General features: G+C 43.5%; 1 protein-coding gene across 2 annotated transcripts in view; it reads right to left on the bottom strand.

Moving 5' to 3' along the window:
• The window catches only part of LOC138593316 (rho GTPase-activating protein 44-like), a 36,773-nt gene extending 29,432 nt beyond the window's left edge, over window positions 1-7,341 (bottom strand). For both annotated transcript variants that reach the window (XM_069664268.1, XM_069664269.1), the window contains exons 1-5: window positions 7,244-7,341; window positions 3,433-3,472; window positions 2,940-3,059; window positions 1,145-1,221; window positions 71-182 (exon numbers count right to left, since the gene is read on the bottom strand). In XM_069664268.1, the coding sequence (XP_069520369.1) occupies window positions 71-182; window positions 1,145-1,221; window positions 2,940-3,059; window positions 3,433-3,472; window positions 7,244-7,305 (411 nt within the window). In that variant the 5' untranslated portion in view covers window positions 7,306-7,341. The remainder of the gene's footprint in view (window positions 1-70; window positions 183-1,144; window positions 1,222-2,939; window positions 3,060-3,432; window positions 3,473-7,243) is intronic.
• Between the last annotated feature and the right edge of the window lie 13,299 nt (window positions 7,342-20,640).

Here is a 20,640-nt window from a genome sequence, read left to right as displayed (position 1 = left end):
CTGACTAAGCTTCATAACTTGTTGTTGCTATAAACCTCCAGTCCATTATTTCACAGTGTCGTTTCTCTACCTCTGCCAGGTCGTACAGAGGCTCCACCACGTCTCTCTCGATGGTGAGCTCGAACAGGATGAGCTCCTGAGCGAGTCTCTCCTGCGTCTCTCCGCAGAGCTTCAGCATCTTCCTGCAACACAAACCAGGACGGAGAGTCGTCACAGAGCAGTCGGCGGGGACGATCACACACACACAGAGAAATGTTTGTCTCCGCGGTGTCGCCGCCTCCGTCATCCTAAATAATACAATGCTAATGTTTATTCACTGTGTATTCAAACAACAGAGATATCTATAAATATACTGCAGGAATTCACGGAGCGCGGTGATGTAACAGAGTGTAAATCATGACAAGAACAAGCGTGAAAATCTTGCAGCTCCACAGAAAACATTTTTCTCTTTACATGGACGATTAAATCTGCATCTTGTGTTCGCGAAGGAGAATAATATTAATATAGATATATTTCACAGTTCAGGTCGCTGCATCTTAACAAGTGGAAAAAGACAAAACAAAAAATATAAAATGTTGACAGTTTCATGACATGCACGCAGCATTTAAAAAAGTGCTGCAGGGGGCGCCGGTTTAGCTCAGCGGTTAAAGCGTGCACCCCGTGTACAGCGCCACAACCCTCAGCCCTTTGCTGCAGGTCAGCAGCAGGTTTTTTTCTGTAACTTGCTGTGTTCATGTGACTTGCAGCGTCTGTGGGTCACACTTTGTCTTGTTTCCTGGATGTGTTTTCAGTGTTTAATCGAGAGAGAGCGAAAATGTTCCGTGAATAAAGTCTAAAAATGTGCAGATAGAGTTAATAAAAAACAATGTGAGTACATGTGACACATTGATTTGCTGAATTTGCTTATTTAGTTTTCTGACACTGCAGCGTGCAGAAGAAAGAAAACATTCAGGTATTCTGTCCTCGTGTGTCTGTTTGTGGACGTGAATCAGTTCACTGAGAGATAAAAACATTCTTTCTCTCCATGTCGCCGCTTTTACAGAGAAAATGCTGCCAATGTTTCAGAAAATCTTCATTACAGTTTATCTGTGTGTGTGTTTGTGTGTGTGTGTGTGTGTGTGTGTGTGTGTGTGTGTGTGCTCACCCTAGTAGAGTCTCGTCCCCGAGCACTGCCGCCCCCTCCACCATACATTGTGCTAGTGTTGTGAGAGGAAGCTTCTTCTGCACACAAACACAAACAGTAATTAACAGATGAAATGATGAATCTCACACACACACACACACACACAGAACCTGAAGGAAAACTCTGTTTGTCCGAGATCATTAATTTGTTTTCTGTTAATTGTGATCAAAGAGATTCTTTATAATTAAGTTTCTGCTTTTATCACATTTTTTTCTGATTAACCAAAAGATTTTCCAGCACTTTTTTCTCTGCAGGCGTTTTATGGTCCGAACACTCGTTAATCTAACGATCCGACTGTTTCTGTTCACTCTTCTCCACAGACTGTAGACGAAGCTCTGTGACGTCGCCCTGATTTGCATTCTGGCCGTGCTAATCTTGTTTTTTCTGAGCCAGAGAAGTTTATACCCATTGTTACACTTCTTCACTGATTGAAAGGCCGCTGTAGTTGGGACCTGTCAATCATAAGGAGCCCCGCCCTAAAACACAATTTGTATAGGCAAGTATTTTTGTTTCTTTGAGTGTTAAGATTGTCGCTGGTGATTGTTAGGGTAAGTGTTGTTTGACTGTCTAAACCTTTAAACTTAAAGAAATAATCTCCAACGTTTTCATTGAAATAAATGTCTGTTAAGTCACTATCTATCGCTGAATGAGGTAACACAATGGTGACTGAGCCTATGGCCCACTGATGAAAGCCTTTGCATTTGCAGTATATAGTATTATTACAGACTGGCTGTCTGTGGCGACTTTCGCAGAAATAAATCACAAGCGGCACCCAGTTAGTGACGCGTTTTCCATCATTATTATGATTATTGATACTGCGCTCAAGACTGTATCTTTAAGTATAGCAGCTTCCTCAATTTAGTTCTTTATCTTCCATGTGACTCTAAATAGGAGCATAAGCTACAAAGTAAACATCATGCTGTGTTTAAGAAGACTTGAAACTACAGATTGAGACCATAAACTCATTAGGAAGATGTTTACTGAGGGAATAAACCGATCTAAAAACATGTGGAATCCTTTCTACAGGAGTCGCCCCCTGCTGGCCATTAGAAATAAAGCAGGTTTAAGCACATCTACACATCTACCTCTTTTTCCTGCTTTAAATGATGCTGCAGGGACATGATAGAAATACCACGAAAGTAAAGGAGCTGCAAGCTGACATAAGTCTGCTACTTGTCTGGGTAACATTGGTGGGATTCCTGGACAGATAGAGCAGAAATGTGAACGATAAGACTGGAATAGTTTCCTTAATATGTCAGAAAACAGGGTCAGTAAGGAAGTTTGTGCTGTTTGAGAAGGAAAGAAGCAGCAGGACACGTTTAGAAGACAATTTAAAAATAAAAGTTAATAAATTATGATCATATATCCAAATCAAGCACACTGATGGCCCTGAGCCTCATGTTAAAGCAAACTTCACAGGAAGTTAGAGGTCTTTGGTTGCACAGCTGAGGACAGGAGTCCTTCCTCTGGGGTCCAGAGCTGTAAAAACATCCAGTAAGATGCACAAACAGTTTGTGTGAACAATGTTGAGCTAAGAAATAAATGTGTCCTAATAATCTGAGAGGTTTTGGTGCTCTGAAGACGACGATTTATGAGAAAATCTTCTGGCGTTTCTCGAGCTTTAAAAAACATCAGGTTTATTTCTGTTGTATTATATGTTATTTATCTTTATAGCCTGTTTAGCGCTTTGCATTTTATCAGCTGATGACACCATGATAAAATAAAAACAGTCTTTATCCAGTCTGCTTCTTCTCACCGAGGGCGACCTGACAGACTTCTTGTCCACGTCCACGCCCTGCTGGCCCTGCAGACAGGCGGTCAGCTTCTTGTGCGTGCTGTGAGAAACCTGCTTGACCAGCTCCAGACGTTTCTCCACCTGACACAGATCAGACGCAGATAGCAGTCAGTTTCAGGACGTCGCTATTGGCACTTACAGACATGCACATGCAGGCGTTTGAAGCCTTGAGCTGGAATGAAATCTGATTAAAAAGCTCAAAACAAGGCACTTCTGCTACTTATCTGTCTCACTTACATGCCTCTCATTCCATTATTAAAAGTGATGACCACAGAAAGAATTTAAAGCGCTGCCAAAAAGTCAGTCAGCGAGCACGTTCAGCCTTTTGTCTCTTAAAGAAGTTAAATTTCAGCGCTCATAAACGCAGCCTGAAAAAGTCATTTCATGCACCAATAAGGACTCTCCCTGTAAGAAGCAGCAAACAACATGCAGAGGAGCAAACATGAATCAGTACCTGCAGCAGGTCTTCACTTAATACTTCTGTTTTTTCAGCTCTGCAAGAGAAGAGGAAAAAAGAGGCTGTCAGGATGTTATAAAGGGAACTGGGCCGCACACATTCACGCTCCTCCATCAAGGTAATTACATCATTCCTGCGCGCATAATAAATAATATTGCAGTTGCAGCCGGGAGCTAATAACACTAATAATACTGTAACACAGGGAGGTTTATTTTCAGCTGATTCAAACACGACGGCTGTCAGCATGGACTCAAACACAGTCAGATCTCTCCAGTGGCGTACTCAGGCTGTTTGAGGGGCAGGGGCAAAACAAAAGGGGGGCACACGCTGAACGACATTGGGCACCAACGTGCAGAAAGCTGTGACGCAAAACTAAGCGTTCACTAAAGGATTGTGCAGCTTTTGCGCCGGCTGAACCTGTGCAAACAGACTCATTCCTGAAGCACACGCGCAGGGTTGAAAGTGCGCTGCAGAGCAAACAGCGTCTCTGAGCTCCGGCGCTGTTTGCGCATATTTAAATTGGTCATTATGCAAACATTCGAGGCAAATATAGCCCCTCTCTATGTAAATGAACCTCGCGGCAAAAAGCACCTCATAAACGGCAGCGCTAACAGCACCGCGCAGTTAGAGTGAAAATATACTGTCTGTAGAGAGCTGGTGGGGCAGCTTTTTAAGGGCTGTCACGCTCTGAGTTTCCAGTGATCATGACGACAACTCCACCACGTGTGTGGAGACGGTCTGCAGCCGCTACGCAGGACGGGGATTATTATATGGACGAGCTGCTTCACAATAAACTGTTAAAAGAGCAGCCCCCTCCTCTCCCTGCTCATCTTCGATCTGTGCAGGGAGGTGAGCTCCTTCAGTGTGCGCTCAACTGATGCCTGAGAGCGCAGCACCACGCAGCAGAGAGCACAGGTGCAGACAGCTTCTCTTCACAATCAAAAGCAAACTGCATGAGTTTATGAAACTTTATGTGCGTGTTTGTGCTTGAATATCATCAGTGCAGTTTGCTTTGTGAATCAGACCCTGAGACGGAGCAGATAGCGGGGGCAAATGATGCACAATTTATGGAGCTATCAGCAGCCGCAATTCATTCTTAGTGAATTCCCCCCTTTAAGTGCAGCATGAAGAGTGTATGGTCAAGACTCAAGAGGAATAACTCACTAATTTCCAAAACGACTCACTGTAGTGTTTAGCAAACATTACTCTCACTCAAAAGTGCAACAGTGAGAGTTTAAAAGAAAAGGAACTTGTGGCGTTGAGGCATAAAAGGAGTTACATCACACTTTGGTGACACAAGTCCTTTCAGAAGACACATTTCTTTTCTCTTTGGATTTACTCCAAGTGGAGGAACTAGTTATCTTGTTGGGGAGAACGGGGACTACTTTCTGCAGCGGATTAATACACATTTGGTGCAATTGTGAGGACTAAACAGCCGCACAACAATGGAGCTGTGTGGCATTGAGAATTAGAGGATTAGATCAGGCTTTGGATGCACACAACACTTGTGAGAAGAATAAGTTCATTGTCATTTTTTTTTTCTCGTGGGATTTATTGAAAATATAACATATAGTCAGCGAAATCTCATAATTAAATCATGTAAAAGCTGCAGTTATTTGACGTTTTTGTCACAGCTGATCTGAGTTATTAGATCATCAGCTCCTTCAGGCCGTTTTTTTTTTAAACATCCCATCACAGATATCGACTACAAGTCGTGTTCAAACCTGAAGGCGAGCGCACAGAGAGCGAGGTGTGAAAAAACGGAGGAGATTGACAGCTTGACTTAAATCAATGTGGACATCAGAACACGAAAAGCTGCAGGAACTAAAGGTTAATAATAAAGTACAAGATGTTCTCTGGAGGAGGATGTTGCCTGCGGTGTCGTGGCCTTTAGAGAACAAGTTCTTTGATTTGATTTGATGTAAAAAAAAAACACGGGATAGAAAAGTGAAAATCTACAAGAAAAGGGGACAGAATCCGTCTCAGTCAGAGCTGCAGGATTATTAAACTGAGGTTAACACAAAACACAAGAGAGACCTAAAAGATGCTGAAGCAGAGAGGAAGCCAGCTGTACGAGACTGAACACATGGGCCTTTTTAGATTTAATAAATCAACAATTCAAATGCACATTTAATTTGACCGACAGTTCAAAAACCTTAAAGTAATCTGTTGACAATCAAATTCAGCAGAGAGCAAAACATACAGTGATAAAGTTTGAACATGAAGCTGCAGCAGAGGCTCCACTGATTAAACACAGAGCTGGAGGCTGCTCCACTAAAAGCATCTCAGCATTAAGAGTCAGTTTCAGTTTCATCTTTAAAGTTCAAATACCACGAAGGACTCTGGTTTCAGACACAGATATCAAACTTGTTTTGTTCAGAGATTATGACAACAAATCATGTAAGGAATCATTTTCAGCACTAATCTTAAAAATCGGCCTGTAGGTAGCATCTACCTGCAGAGTGATATGATGTGTTCACAGCCTGAATTTCAGCCCTGCTTCTTATCTTGTTTGTGAACCATAAAAATAGTAGAAAGGACAAACAGGTAAATCACCTGAAGAGAACTTTTTCAGACCTCCAGTTAAACCGGTAGACAATGTAAAAAGAAATGTCACAAACAGTTCGTCTGTTCAGGCTGACCACAAGCTTGAAAAGACAAAATTTTGCAACGCAATAAAAACAAGTTTGACTTTCCAATAAAGAGACGTATAAACTTTAATAATGTTAATAAAGGTCCCTGATGTGGGATCAATAAAGGTTTTATCTTCAGTCTGTTAGAAACAACTTTCTGTCATTAGGAAGATTTTTACAAAAAATGAATGGATAAGAAATTATTCTGCATCTCAACAACAGTAGCACTTTTTTTTAATTGTCCATTAAATGTTATAATTTAGTGTTATTCTAATTTCCTGTAACTGTTAAATTGATTCCAGTTAATTAAAGGCAAGTATAACTAAGTGTTCAAGGGTGCAAGCAATAATTATTGTAAGATCTTCAGTTAACAGTTAAATATGATGTAAAAACAAAGTTAACAGCTGTTAACAAAAACTAAAATAACAAAATTGTCATTTTCATTAACTGAATAAAAACGAAGCTTTAAAATAAAAAGTTAACTGTGTTTAGAATACTGACATGAAATTATAGCGGAAATGTGTTTAGTTTTCCTCTTTCTCAATTTATTTTATCGTCTTATTTATTATTTTAAACAAACGTGTATTCATCATTTTAATCGTCATGTATTTATTTACATTTAAACATGATTTATTATTTTAAATCTAAACATATTTATTATATTATACAATTGTATTTATTTACATTTAAACAAATTATTTTAAATGTAAACATTGTATTTTATACAATGTATTTATTTACATTTAAATACGATTTATTTCGCCCTTGACAAATGTCCCAAGTCCCATATTACAAAACAATTAAAATTAATAAAAACTAAGCAAAAATTTAAAACGTATAAAAGTTATAATCCTTGGTGCAAAAGTACAAAGTCTGTCCTCACCACTGACAGGTCCAGTCTGTCTTGGAACCAACAACAAATTAAATTAAAATACATTTTTGGAGCCAAAAGTCAAACATGCTTTAAGTATATCAAAACGCACTATAGCAGAAGCAGACACGTCAAATTCAAGTCAACATGTTCAGACTGACCCCCAACAAACACCAAAGCTCGTAGTCTCCCTCTCCTCACTTCCTGCACACACACAGACCTCCTCTCTGATCGTATCCTCACACAAACAAAAACTTCAAACTAATCAGAATAAAAACACACTGCAGCTCTGTGTCAGACTTACGGAGCCGCGCTGTTCCTGCGTGAGGCTCGAGCCCTGCTGATCTGCAGCTTTTTCCTCCACATCCCCCCGGTTAACCGGAGGAAAACCACCTGCTCTCAGGCAGGTGCCCAGCCACAGTGAAGGGGAGAAAGTGGACTGACGGAGGGAGGAGAAAGAGGGGGAGGGCGGGCTGAAGAATGAGACCTGACTATCTGGTCCTTTCACTCTTTCTCTCATCACTCACGACATCTCTGTGATATATTTTCACCTCATTCCACAGCTACGACTGCAGAGAAGCCGATTTAAAGATGGGGTGTTTCTGCATCTTTCTTCACAACACACCTGTAGTGGAATGTACCGTCACACTGCACGTTTATTGTTCGCAGGTAAGCACAAACATTCTTCACGTCGCTGCAGACTCACCTGGTGAGATGAGAAGGGAAAATAAAATCCTAGTGTCCAAACGGTAAGTAAAGCAGCGTGCAGCCCCCGAAGGTAGCTCTTGACTGACCACGATCTGACGTTGCTACGTATCCACGTTACCATGGTAACAAACATAAACAAGCATTATTTAAAGAAACAGTTCACAGACGTCTGACAAAAGAGGCTTTTTGAAGGTGTCACTTTGGGGGTAATTCTGACAGCATTTCTCACATTTCAAACATTCAATTACAAAAGTTAAGCGGCGGATTAATCCATAGTTGCAGTCCTATAAAAAATAGTTCCAAAATAGCTGCAACTCAACCTTAGAAGAACCGCCAAAGGGGACATTTTTCTTATTTGTACACTGTGGTATTATTAGAACCTGGAAACTCCCTTTAACACTGCAGTAAAGAAAAGGATAAAAGACGTAAAGACGGTGGTTTGATGCTGAACTTTTAAACCCTGTAACTCTTCCTCACACCGAACACTCACACACAGACTCGCACACCTTCAGTCTCATGTCCTGACGGGATTTTTATTCATCGGGCTGAAGTGTAGCAGCTGGAAGCTGGAGGACAAAAGAAGAGCTCTTTTCTTTCAGTCCTCCTTCTGCTCGGCTTGAGTCTGTTCTGCTGTGAGCCTCAGCATGCAGCTCGCTCACCGGGCCTCTTGTTCTTTTCCACACAGTCCAGCTCTAAGCTAGTTCACCTATCTGAGCAACTGTGAGCAACAGGAATACTCCATCAAAGTATCTCTTTTTAGACACCTCAAACACCACCTTTGACTTAGACAAAGGCTTGATCTTTAGCAGTGAGGAAAGCTGCAGTAACCTTGAACTCAAAAGTAAAAGTTGTAGAGATATTTCAGTCTGAACCAAAGTGGTGTTACAGCTATGCTAAAGACTAAAGCTACGCTGCTAGCAACGTCACAGCAGCTTTCTTTTGGTGACTTTTGTAACTGTGCATCAGATCAACATGGGGCTTTAAGCATGTCCATATCTATTGTCTGTACATGACTTTGCATGCACTGTAAGGCTTTGTGAGAGTGTGTAGAGCTAAGGCAACATGAGAGCGTCTCTCTCCGTATAATGACTTGATTTATTTCTGTCACACTGTTTACTAATGCAGGATTTTCCCTGTGGTTTAAAGAGGCATAAATAACTCACAGTTCTGCTTTATCTTGCTTTGGTTTCATTTCCTCTCTGACAACATGAAGTCTAAGCTAAAATTATGACCTCAGTGAATATACCTCGGGGATGATGGATGAACACTCTCTCTCACACACACACACACACACACACACACATGAACGAGCAGGTTAGCAATAAGCTCCTGAAAGAGCTGCTCCCTCACACAGCTATCAGATAGACTGTATAAAAGATGGCCGACATGACAGCTCCATAAAAGTGAAGCCAAACCCTCTCTATCGCCCCCTGCTGACTGGCTGCAGTATAGGTCATAAAGCCCGCCTCCTCCATGTTAACAGATGGGACATGAGTCAAACTATTAAATCAAAATACATTTTTCACACTTTTAATTAGTTATTTGATGCTATAAAAAGGGGGTGTGGCCTCATGATTGACAGCTCTGTGGACAAATGGGGTTCCTGCAGCGTTCTGTTCCCGAGTAGCAGAGTAGAGGAGGAACGGCGAGAGGAGACGTAACTAACACTAACACTACAGTCATTGAACTTTCCATCAGCGTGAATATCTGCTTCAGACCGACACAAGAAGCTGTTCTGCTGCAGACTGAGCCCACCTGAGGGCTCCAACACGCCAAGGACACAAGGTAAAGGTGTGTGTTGGGGAGAGGAAGGGGCGAAGCAACATAAACTCCTGTCAGCTGCTGAATTGAGCTCCCTTCCAGCCAGACAATGAACATTCACACAATGCTTCCTCGACCTCACAGTTCTGCATGTATTATATTCATAAATGTACCTGCAGAATAGAGAATAATAACTTCTACAAGGAGAGCAGAATATTTAAACGTCTCGAGTTTGAACTGTCATGTCCTCAATTACCAGCAGGAGGCAAGATTTGGTAATGCTTTGACCACACGCCTCCCAGAGGGAACTGAATGCAACATTAGCTGTATATAAAAGCTGCAGCATAATGTACCTGCAGTGCTGCTGGATGCATGAATGTCAGTGCAGCTTCCAGTAAAAGCAATGAGTATCTTTGTTTTTCATCAGTGGTTAAAAGCACTTATTGACAATATTATAATGCTGTTGTTTAAATAGTGCAGAGGAAGAAATTGATGATAAGAAGAGAGGAGACATAAACAGGGAGATACATGTTCACATTTGGTTCATATAGGACGTAATTATTGATATTTTGAATTAAAAAGGAGATTTGAGCTCAGCCAAAAAGTGTAGCAAACACTAAACTACACATTTCCCCAGTTTAAGCTTTTATTCCACATTATCGTCTCCATGTTCTGCTTGAAAAATGTCTGTTTGCTGCAAACACGTCCTCTCGTTGGTCTGTGTTTCTGTTTATCTGAACATGTGAGGAAAACAGAAGGTCAGCTGGTAGTGTTGTGCGGACGTTACCACTCCGGGGATTTGGTCCACGTAACACTGCATGAGTTGGGTCACAGCTGAGGAAGGGAGAGGCTGGAAAACACATGGTGTGTGTTTTGGAAAAAGGGGGCAAACGCAGACGATGCACAGGGTGGACGGCAAAGCCAAATCTAGACTTTTCCATCTTTCTGTCACTCCTGACTTCCCCTTTTCTCCTCTCTGCATCCTTTTTGTTCATTGTTTGACACATCAAGGGCAGTTACAGCAGCAAGAACCGAAGCCTCAGCAGCAGAGTCGGTGCTTTACTGCAGCATCAGCCTCTGTCGTCACACCCGGGATTCCCACCGGCACAGAGAAAAGAGAGAAAGGAGGCGAGGCGGGGAGTCAGTGATGAAGAATACAGACGCAGTAGGAGAGAAGGCGATAGAAGTGCGGGAGATAATGGATGTATAAAGAGGGTTTTACAGTGAGAGGTTTAGAAAGGGAGCTGGAGCGACAGAGGGGGAGATTACAGATTGTTCTCTGGTATAATGACTCAGCTCGCTTTGTTTTTCCCCTTCTGAGGTCCAGGACTTTAAGACAGGACATCTTTTAATGTTCAAGCCTTACACTACAAGCTTCAAAATGTATTTACTGAATCCAGAAATTGATGCACCAATTATTTATAGTGAAATAGGTTGGATACACCCATTGTGCAAATGCTGCACTAGGTCTGTGTGACATGAAAAACTGGCCTCAGCCGTCGGTCGGTCTTTATTTGCTACGTTTACTGAATGAATGATAGCCTTTGTGCACTTCCTGTCGACTCACACAACCCTATGACATATATGCGCCGCGCTCTATCTAGTATCTAGTCTATCTTAATAAAGAAGTAAGTTAACTCAATCCTCTAAGAAATGTGACGTAACTCATCCTAATGAATTAGCAGTAACTCAAAAATTATCAATGTGGTCATCCATCCATCGTCTTCTGCTTATCTGGGGTCAGGTCGCGGTGGCAGCAGGCTAAGTAAGGTGACCCAGACGTCCCTCTCCCCAGCAACGTTTTCCAGCTCCTCCTGGGGGATCCCGAGACGTTCCCAGGCCAGATGGGACATAAAATCCTTCCGGGAGCTCTGGGTCTTCCCCGGGGTCTCCTGCTAGTTGGACGTGCCTGGAAAACCTCCAAAGGGAGGCGCCCAGGAGGCATCCTAACCAGATGTCCGAAGCACCTCAACTGGCTCCTTTCGACGCGAAGGAGAAGCAGCTCTACTTTGAGCCTCCTCTGGATGTCTGAGCTCCTTACCCTCTCTCTCTTAGGCTGAGCCCAGACACCCTGCAGAGGCAGCTCAGGCAGAGAACAATGGCCTCAGAACCGCCCCAATGCCTGCTGGAGTTCCCAGTTCGATGAAGCCAACTTGACAACATCATCTGCAAAAAGCAGAGATGAAAGTCTCAGGTCCCCAAACTGGAGACCCTCCTCTACCGCTACCTCTACCGTAGCTAGCAGCCTCTGTAACGTTGATTGTTGTCAGGCCGGCGGCTGCAATGGCGATCATGATGCCATGAATAGATGAAATGTATGTGTTTATCTGCGAGCGGACGAGTGGCAGAGCCATGAAAGACGATTCTTCTGTCTGCTTTAATGAATTTATTTCACATCCTGAGCGTCTGGAGAAGCAGCAGAGGGTGATATGTGTTGTAATATAACTAAGCCAGGAGGTTATAATGAACTTTGACCTTATTATGCAATATGTAGCTTAGATTTAAAAAGGTCTAATATAAAATAAATGTTTAATTCAGTCCGTGTTATAAAAGGGGAAAAAAAGAAAAACTGGTTCAAGGACAGGAAAATTCCCTCAGGAGAAATGTTCCAGGTGAGGTCAGATTACCCAGCATGCCTTTCTCTGTCACTAACTGTGGTGGCGGGGGTTGCTATGGCAGCGGGTGTTGGGGGGGATGGAGCGGATGGATGGATCAAACGTGGAAGTGGAGACGGCGTGTGAAGATGAATGAAGCGACGGAGCAAAGTGGAGTCATTCCTCGAGCGGGAGCCTGAGGTGCGACGTCGGCGGCCGAGCTTTCATTTGTCACAACAGGCAGAGACGCCCGGGAGGAGATCTGTATCTGCACACACACACACGCACACACACACACGCACACACACGCACACACACACACACACACACACACACACCTTTTGGTGTCAAGGTCATTCGGTGACAGTGGGAGAGGGAGTGGAATAAGAAATCCACATGGAGCCTTTAAACAAGAACCGAGCTGGTAATCTGAAGTCAGAGTAAAATGTATGTGTGTCTCTGCAGGATGAAGAATAAATGTGTCTCACTTCGCTGATTAAAGACAATAAAAAAAACTCTTTCAACTGCATTTCATTTATAGATTTTATATTTGTTTCCCTTTGTATCCCTCTTCAGTTCAGTGGGTTAGTTTTAGAAGAAGTGAAGGCTTGCACTAAATATATGTCATGACCTCTATCTATACCGCTCATGTTGTTCAGGGTCGCAGGGGGGGCTGGAGCCTATCCCAGCTGTCATTGGCTGAGAGGTGGGGTTACATATACCCCTTTCTCACCTAAATTTAGATGTTGACGGGTTTTTTTCAGACCCGGGAAGACCTGCTGAGAAATGCCGATTGTCTCTGTTCGCCAGTGGAGTGTACTCCTTTTGACAGAAGTCGGGTAAAGTTGTGTGCTTCGAAAATCTGCAGGAAGTCTCGCTCCAGCAGTAAAGTTACAAGGCAAAAAAAAGTATCTTCATACATCAATAAAACACTAACAAATACAAACTCTTCTCTGTTTGAAGTCACAATTAGATGATGGGAGTCATGTTGGTTTAATCTTGGAGTTACGTCAAAGATTAGCTTAACAAACAGCAATTAAAGTTAACAGCTTATCCAGAAGAAGGATGAGTGTCAGCCCAATGCAAGCCGACAATTAGTTAGATAGTTTCATCGTGTCATGCACAAAAAGGTGCCCGGCCCACATGAACACAAACAAGAGCAACGCTAGAATGAGAACAAAAGAACAGTTACACGTCAAAATATGTCAAATAAAGTATGAAAAACAATCCTTTCCCTTTTTTTATTAGATAGGACAAATGAAGTGAGACAGGAAACGTAGGGAGCAGAGAGCGGGGGATGACATGCACCAAATGGATCGGCAGATCGGGAGTCAAACCCGCTATCAGTACAACTAGGTCTGTGGCCTCTGTATATGGGGCACCCGCTCTACCAACTGAGCTAAACCAGCTCCCCCAGACTTCACCTTTTACTAAAGCAAACCGTTTGAAAATCTGACCTATTATTCACTCAAAAGCTAGCACAGTCTAAAGTTTTCAGTGTGTATGCTAAGCTAAGCTAATCACCCCCTGGCTCCAGCTCTTTGCAGATATGCAAGAGGTTTCCAAATTTTAGATTTAGCAGGTTTACATTTGATTATGGTGTGCTGAAATAAAAATCTTTTTTCAATCTCAGCACATGACAGTCTTGTTGCATTGATGCTGATGTCACCGCAGCACGTCCTGCATAGTAAACAGCCCCCAAACACATCACAGCACAAGATAACAAAACACAACCCGCGGCTAAAGCTTTCCCCGAATCAGAATGCTGCTCACGGCCAAACTTTTGGAGCATCCAGGTCCAGCTCTCCAGAGAGTTTGCTATTTTCTCAAGGAGCTCTAAATCCCACAGCTTCTCTGCGCTCGATACAATGAAAACGGCCTGACTCATTCCAGATTCACCCGGGGTACCTCGGCCCTGTTGGCCCTCACGATTGACAAGGCAACAAAACAGAGCGAAGCCTGGAGGAATAAAATCAGCCGTAGGAGGTCGTGCACTTCTTTAGAGCCTCCAAAGATTCACTCCTCACCTCCTGGGACTCGATGCTGCTGCTGCCTGAAAATAGCACAGGATACGTCTTTCTCTGTGGGGATGAATGTTTGGAATATTTGTAACAAGAAAAAGGGCACAAAGCCTTTTTAAACACAAAGATGGATGAACGTGTCAGTATGCTGAAAAAGGAAGTACAGCAGCGTCCTTGATGTCTTTCTTTCTGAAACCCTCTTAAAGCAAGCCTAATTGCTGCTCTATTTCTAGTTTTTATTTGCATATTGACTAAAAACAGGGCTATCCTTTTATGCCTTATCTTTGCCTGGTGAGACTTTCTGTGAATAAAAAAATAGCCTGACTGTCTGAAACGTGGGTCCCTGAAGTAGCACCATGCAGCTCTACAAACCTCTCCTGATTATAGAGCAGCCTGTGTTGAGCCTGACAGGCAAAACTCGGGGGACCAACTGGCAGCCGGACACACTGCTTAGAGAGGTTGACAAACAGGGACTGTGTAAGTTCAGGGGAGTATATCAAGTAGGCCTGCACGATATAGGAAAACTCTGCGATGTTGATTACATTGTTCAGTACTGCGATAACGATATGAGGTGCGATAAATAAACACATATTAAAGAGAGCATATTAGCTGGAACTCTTAATGTGCGTTCACACTGGTCACGTGAGTTTGACCGCCGGATCAAAGTTTATATAACAGGCGAATATTCACCCTTAGCTTCCTGAATGGAGGAGAGGAAGCGGGGCTTATCTCCATGGTTACCAACGGCGTCAGGAGAATCTCGATGTTGATAGGCTTTCGCTACACCACATGATGCGAATTCATCGAGGAAGTTCAACTCACGCAAATTTGCGTCTACTTGCGTCATTGCAAAGTTTTATTTTTTCAGTTTATCCAACTTATACTTCTAATTTACTCAAAATTAAAAGAACTTAAACTTCATATTCTATGTTTATAAATGAGGCTGGATTCTGTTATATTAAAAATATTAAAGCAATATCACATGTGGATGTTGTTCTGAATATCATCACGGCTGTAATGATATTTAGAACAACATCACAACCTCGAGTGTGATCCTGCTTTTATGCAACAGTTAAACAAGCGGCAAATAGTACTAAACAATCAACAACAGAGTGTTTTTTGCTATAGTTCCACAACTTAGCTGAAACTGGACTGTTGTTGCCGAGCAACCCAAACATCCTCCTGCACCCTGTGTCTCCAGGTGACCACAGATCAGCTGTTTGTTATCATGTACATTTATCTGTTTGTTTAAATTTATCATCAGCCAGTGAAATCAGAGTCTGCTGTGTGATAAAGAAGTTCCAGCTTGATCAGTGTAGACATACACGGTCTGCTGTGATGTTAATTAACAGTATTCAGAACACCTGGCTGAGGCGGAGTGATACACAGAGTGAAAAGTCCCAGTGATGTTGTTCTCTATATTGCTACTTGTGGAATACCTCTTGTCCAATCAGATTACTTGGTCAGAATTAACTGAAGATGCTTCTTCTTTTCCACGCTTGTTGCCAGTGAAAAATCGATCACAGTGGTTATGTCGAGGACGCCCGGCTTTAGCAGGTTGGTTTAATGTGATGCATAAAGTCTTTGAGGTTGATAAATGTTGATTTTATTTCCCCATAAAGAGATTCAGTTACTGTAACTCTCCTGGTTCTCTGCTGCACACAGATTGTTGTGCTTTTATGTTTGTTTTGTGGTTTAACTTAAAAAACGTTGAGATGCTTGTACTTGTTGATCTTGAACTCAAATTAAAAGACTATTTAATTTTCAGTTTTTACTTTTATTGCTGAAACTTCCTCAGGCCTAAAAACAAGAGTAAAAAGAGAAGCTCATTAATCTCCTAATGACAAAGTGTCCTCAGTGCAGAGGAAAAACTGAGATTCAGTTTAAATGTGTCTTTATAAAAACTGTGAGCAGCTCCGACTGAAACTTTAATGCTTCCCTGTTTCATGGTTTAAATATTTCAGCACAAGTATAAATATAGTCGTCTCAACATGTTCTAAGAGCAGAGACGGGAAGGTCTCTGAAGTCCTGCTGCAACTCTCATTATCATCTTTATGATTAAATTCTGCTTTAACTGTTGTTTAAAGATTTTTTAATCATACAGGAAGAGCTGAAGAGAGACAGGAAGTGTGGGGAGGAGAGGGTGGGGGGTGACATGCACCAAATGATCACAGACCGGGAGACGAACCTGCGATCAGTGTGTCGAGGTAGAACAGTCCGTCACTATTTCTGAAAGGCCCAAAGTGACGCCTTTAAACGTCTGAACAAAAAACGGAAAGAGAAAATATTATATCTGCAGGCTTCACTCAAACACACACACACGGACGTGATGCTCATGTGAGACCACAGAATCACTGCCCTCTTCGTCACCACCAACGCCCCGACTGAACTCTCCCACACTCAGCCCGTCGACCGTCTCCTCACTCGACAGCAGACTGAGAGCTGACACGCACGCACGCGCACACACACACACACACACACACACACACACACACACACACACACACACACGCACGCGCGCGCGATCCAACCCCGTGGCTTTATTTTCATGTCTTTACACAGCTGGTCGGAACAAGACTGATGGAGCTTTTTGACACCAGAGACTCTGAAACGTGTTGAAACGTTTGAGTTCAGGACAACGACCCCGAAGTCAGACCGGACACCTGCACAGTGACGCACTCAGACGTACAAACCCGGATCACTGCAGAGGGGGTAATGTTTTGTTGTTCAGTGGTTACTCTGTTTGTCCCTTTTGTTGAATATAGATTTTCAGTACAAACATTGAGCCCTATAACTACTTGTTGTGGACCCTCCTGAGCCTCTAAAGAGTGTCAGAAAAACACTGATTTGACCATAAAACCAGTTTATTCAGAGCTTTTACAGTTTTAACTCTTGTGTCCGTGTGTATTTGAGAACAGGATACACCTGCTGATTTTCTGCCTCCCATTAAAAACCTCGTGTGGCTCCTGCGTGGCCCTGAGTGCAGTGACAGAGAAATTCAAATGCAAATTGAGTCTGTGATCTTGACTGAAAATAAAAATCCTTGATTTTCGGGGGCAGCTGTAAAATCAAGAACATAATTTACAGATGAATCAATAAAAAAAAGGTTTTTTGACCTCTCAGGGCTCCCCTACCCTCAGGTTGGACAGCTTCAAATCAATGAAATAACTGTAAGGATTCAGGGACTCTTCATGTCAGACAGACTCTGCATGTGAAACCCTGTTGGGTAATTATCCAGTCTGCTGTTAAACGTTCAACATGTTAACAAATTCTGCAGGTCCCACAGAAGAGCGAACATCTGCTGAAGCTGCAGACATGTTGTGTTTATTCAGCCTCCTCCTCTCCCCTCAACACCACCACCTCCACCCAGGCCTCCCTCCTCAATAGGAGCTGGGTCGGAGCCAGCGACGGGCTGCACAACAGTCTCACATATTTTGGCAGGCAGGTCGCTGCTCTGACGCTGGTTTCCCCGTTCATTTGTCTCCCCCTCTCTCTTGTTTTCATCTCCCTCCGGCTCCACTTTCCTCCGTAAAATCGCCCCGCTTCTGTCTTGAGCGTGTCGTCACTCTCGCTGTCAACCGTCCCGGCTCGCTGTAGCCGAGGAAACACGCAGAGATCCTGGCAGCCGAGGCCGAGGACAGCTCATTGGACCCGTCTCTGCCGGAGTGTTGGGCCGGGGAGGCTGCTCTCCTGCCAAGTTCTCATCATACTCCACAATAACAGAGAATGACTAATAACTGTGAGAGCAGGACGGAGACAGAGAGAAGAAGACAAACACGCACAGAAAGCAGCCCCAAAGTTAGAAAATGCTCCAAGGGGGAGAAATTTCTGCAAACAAAACGGCTTTATGTTCATGTTGGCTCTGTGAAGCGACTCAAACAGGTGACGGGCGGGACGGGACAATATGGTGCAGAGTCCTGGCGCTGTGACAGGATTGTCACACTGACACATGAGGGTGCAGCTTTAAACCAAGCGTCTCGTTCTTCATCCCACTGACGGCTAAAAAAAGGGTTATCTGTGGAGGTACAGGGGTGATGGAGTCGTGCACAGTCGCCTCTCATATATTTAGACTCTTCTTTCCCTGCTGTGTCAGAGGAGCGAGGTGATGCTGCTCACATCCCAGCCTTAGCATTTGTGCTTTCACATTCCTCATGAACTGACGCCTCCTTCATCTTAGATCTTTTGGGTGAGCAGGCAAACTCTTATATTTTTTACTTCTACTGCAAAACCACCCGTCCCCTACTTTAAAGGTATAATAAGGAGGATTTGTCCTGCATTTTGTCAACACAACACATTCAACCTGGGCCCCTCCTCTTGGGCTCTTCGTCACCAGAAGCTCACTTTCACTCTCACTCTCACCTGCCAAGCTAACACCGACAGCATCGTGGTTACCTTTGCGCTAGCATGCTAACCACCGGTCCCAGGGGACATTTTTTCTGGACTCCGTCCTACTGCTGGACTCCGTTCTGGACTCCGTCCAACTGCAATTACGGCCATAATCAAACAAAAGTCCATCCATCATCTATACCGCTTATCCTGTTCAGGGTCGCGGGGGGCTGGAGTCTGTCCCAGCTGTCATTGGGCGAAGGGCGGGGTGCACCCTGGACTTGTCGCCAGTAAATCACAGGGCTGACACACAGAGACCGACAACCTTTCGCACTCACACCCACACCTATGGCCAATTTAGAGTCACCAATTAACCTAACAAGCATGCCTTTGGACTGTGGGAGGAAGCCGGAGACCCCGGAGGGAACCCACGCATGCACGAGGAGAACATGCAAACTCCACACAGAAAGGCCCACCTTGCCCAAACCAGTGACCTTCTAGCTGTGAGGCAACAGCGCTAACCACTGCACCACTGTGCAGTCATAGCTAAACAAAAGTCCTAGCTACAAATGCTAACAATATTGCTTCTACTTTCAGAACATTTTGAACATTTAACAACTATAAATCCCCCCAAAAAGAGGGAGAAAAACATTCAGAAAAGCAGTTATTTTCAACTATTTTAACATTTTGCCCGTAAAAAAGTTTTGAAAAAAGGAGGGACTTGAGAGCTTTGATGAGTAAATAAAGATATTAGAGAGTGTTGGATGTGTCACATCCTAAGTATGCATTTTAGGACCTATTAGAAGATAGAAGAGAACATGATGTACCAGGACTTTTGCTTCAACCTTAAAAGACACTAAGAGGACGATCTGGTTCAGGATTCTTCATGTCAGACATTAAGGGAGACTTGAGCAATAAGATATCCAGGACTTGATCTGTATCCAGTCTGTCAGACAGAACAGGAAGAAAAATACCACCTTAAATATTCACAAACAAATCATCCAGCAGGTCGGACTCAGGAGCCAGATACAAGCATCAGTGATCGAGTGCGTCTGTAAGTGTGAGTCTGTTTGACTTGAACACTGTCAGGCATGTTATGTTCACACACACACACGCAGCATATGCACACACGAATTATGAGTTCACACAAACACTCCCACGTTAGGGAGGAGGCAGCAGGCGTGAATCCAGGCATTACTGCAACACTGATGTCACATTTCACCGTCACATTCATTAGTGCAACAGCTGTTTCCTCCTCAGACAGCGAGTCAGACCAATGTGACGAGCACCGAGCTGCAGACGGGGCTTTGAAATGTGAACTCAAACTAACTGTGACCTTCGAGGAGACTCTAATGAGCCAAACTCACACATGACGTTTCCTTTAACTCCAAAAGTGGGATGATGAAACGGGAGCATCGCAGTTTGTTTGGCTCTTATTTTTGCAGCATTGCACTCGTTTTGATCTAAACCAGTGAAGTGCACCAGCAGCTGGAGTAAATCAACGCTCAATGTAAAGTTAAGTTGCTTCTAGAAATGATAATGATCCTTGCAAAGTCCAGCAATAGAACTGAAGGTACGTACTGAAAAATAAGAACAGGCTTTGCTGCACATCATACTACACACACCATCAGATGGAGCAGAGAGACGTTTAGCATGAAGCCTCTGATGTGTCCTCGTGTGCGTCTGGATAATGGTCGCTTTGGGAGATCCTCCGCTCGCTCTCACAGAGTCTGTCAGCTGCTCAGCCTGCAGCAACACTCTCTGTTGCAGCTCAAAACACTCTCTTACACGTCGTATAAAGGCTTTATACACGCATGCTCAGACATACACTCGGTCACACCCATGCATGCAGTGACAAAAACACAGACATACTGCTGCTGGGATCTTACTTTAGGCAACTTAGTAGATGCACAAGGCACATTGAGCATCTCATATCGACAGTATAATTTGGTACTTATTGATGGAATTGTATCAGATGACTTTAGCAATGCTACGGTATACATAGACCCTGTTTTTCTTGTCAATATGTAATTTTTCTTAAAGATGGACGACGTGTCTCCACCTCCACCCCCGGAGCGGGCGCTGCCATCTTGCACATTTGTACCCAGAGTGTGTGCAGTAGAAATCGGCTGGTGGTGCCTTTACCTTGTGTTCTTGCCATGTCGGAGCCCTCAGGTGGGCTCAGTCTGCAGCAGAACAGCTTCTTGTGTCGGTCTGAAGCAGATATTCACGCTTATGGAAAGTTCAATGACTGTAGTGTTAGTGTTAGTTACGTCTCCTCTCACCATTTC

The sequence above is a fragment of the Semicossyphus pulcher genome, unplaced genomic scaffold (genome assembly GCF_022749685.1).
Source record: "Semicossyphus pulcher isolate SPU_LCO1_2020_fin unplaced genomic scaffold, fSemPul1.0.p SCAF_16, whole genome shotgun sequence".
Lineage (NCBI taxonomy): Eukaryota > Metazoa > Chordata > Actinopteri > Labriformes > Labridae > Semicossyphus > Semicossyphus pulcher.
This window is presented reverse-complemented; position numbering and strand designations above follow the sequence as displayed.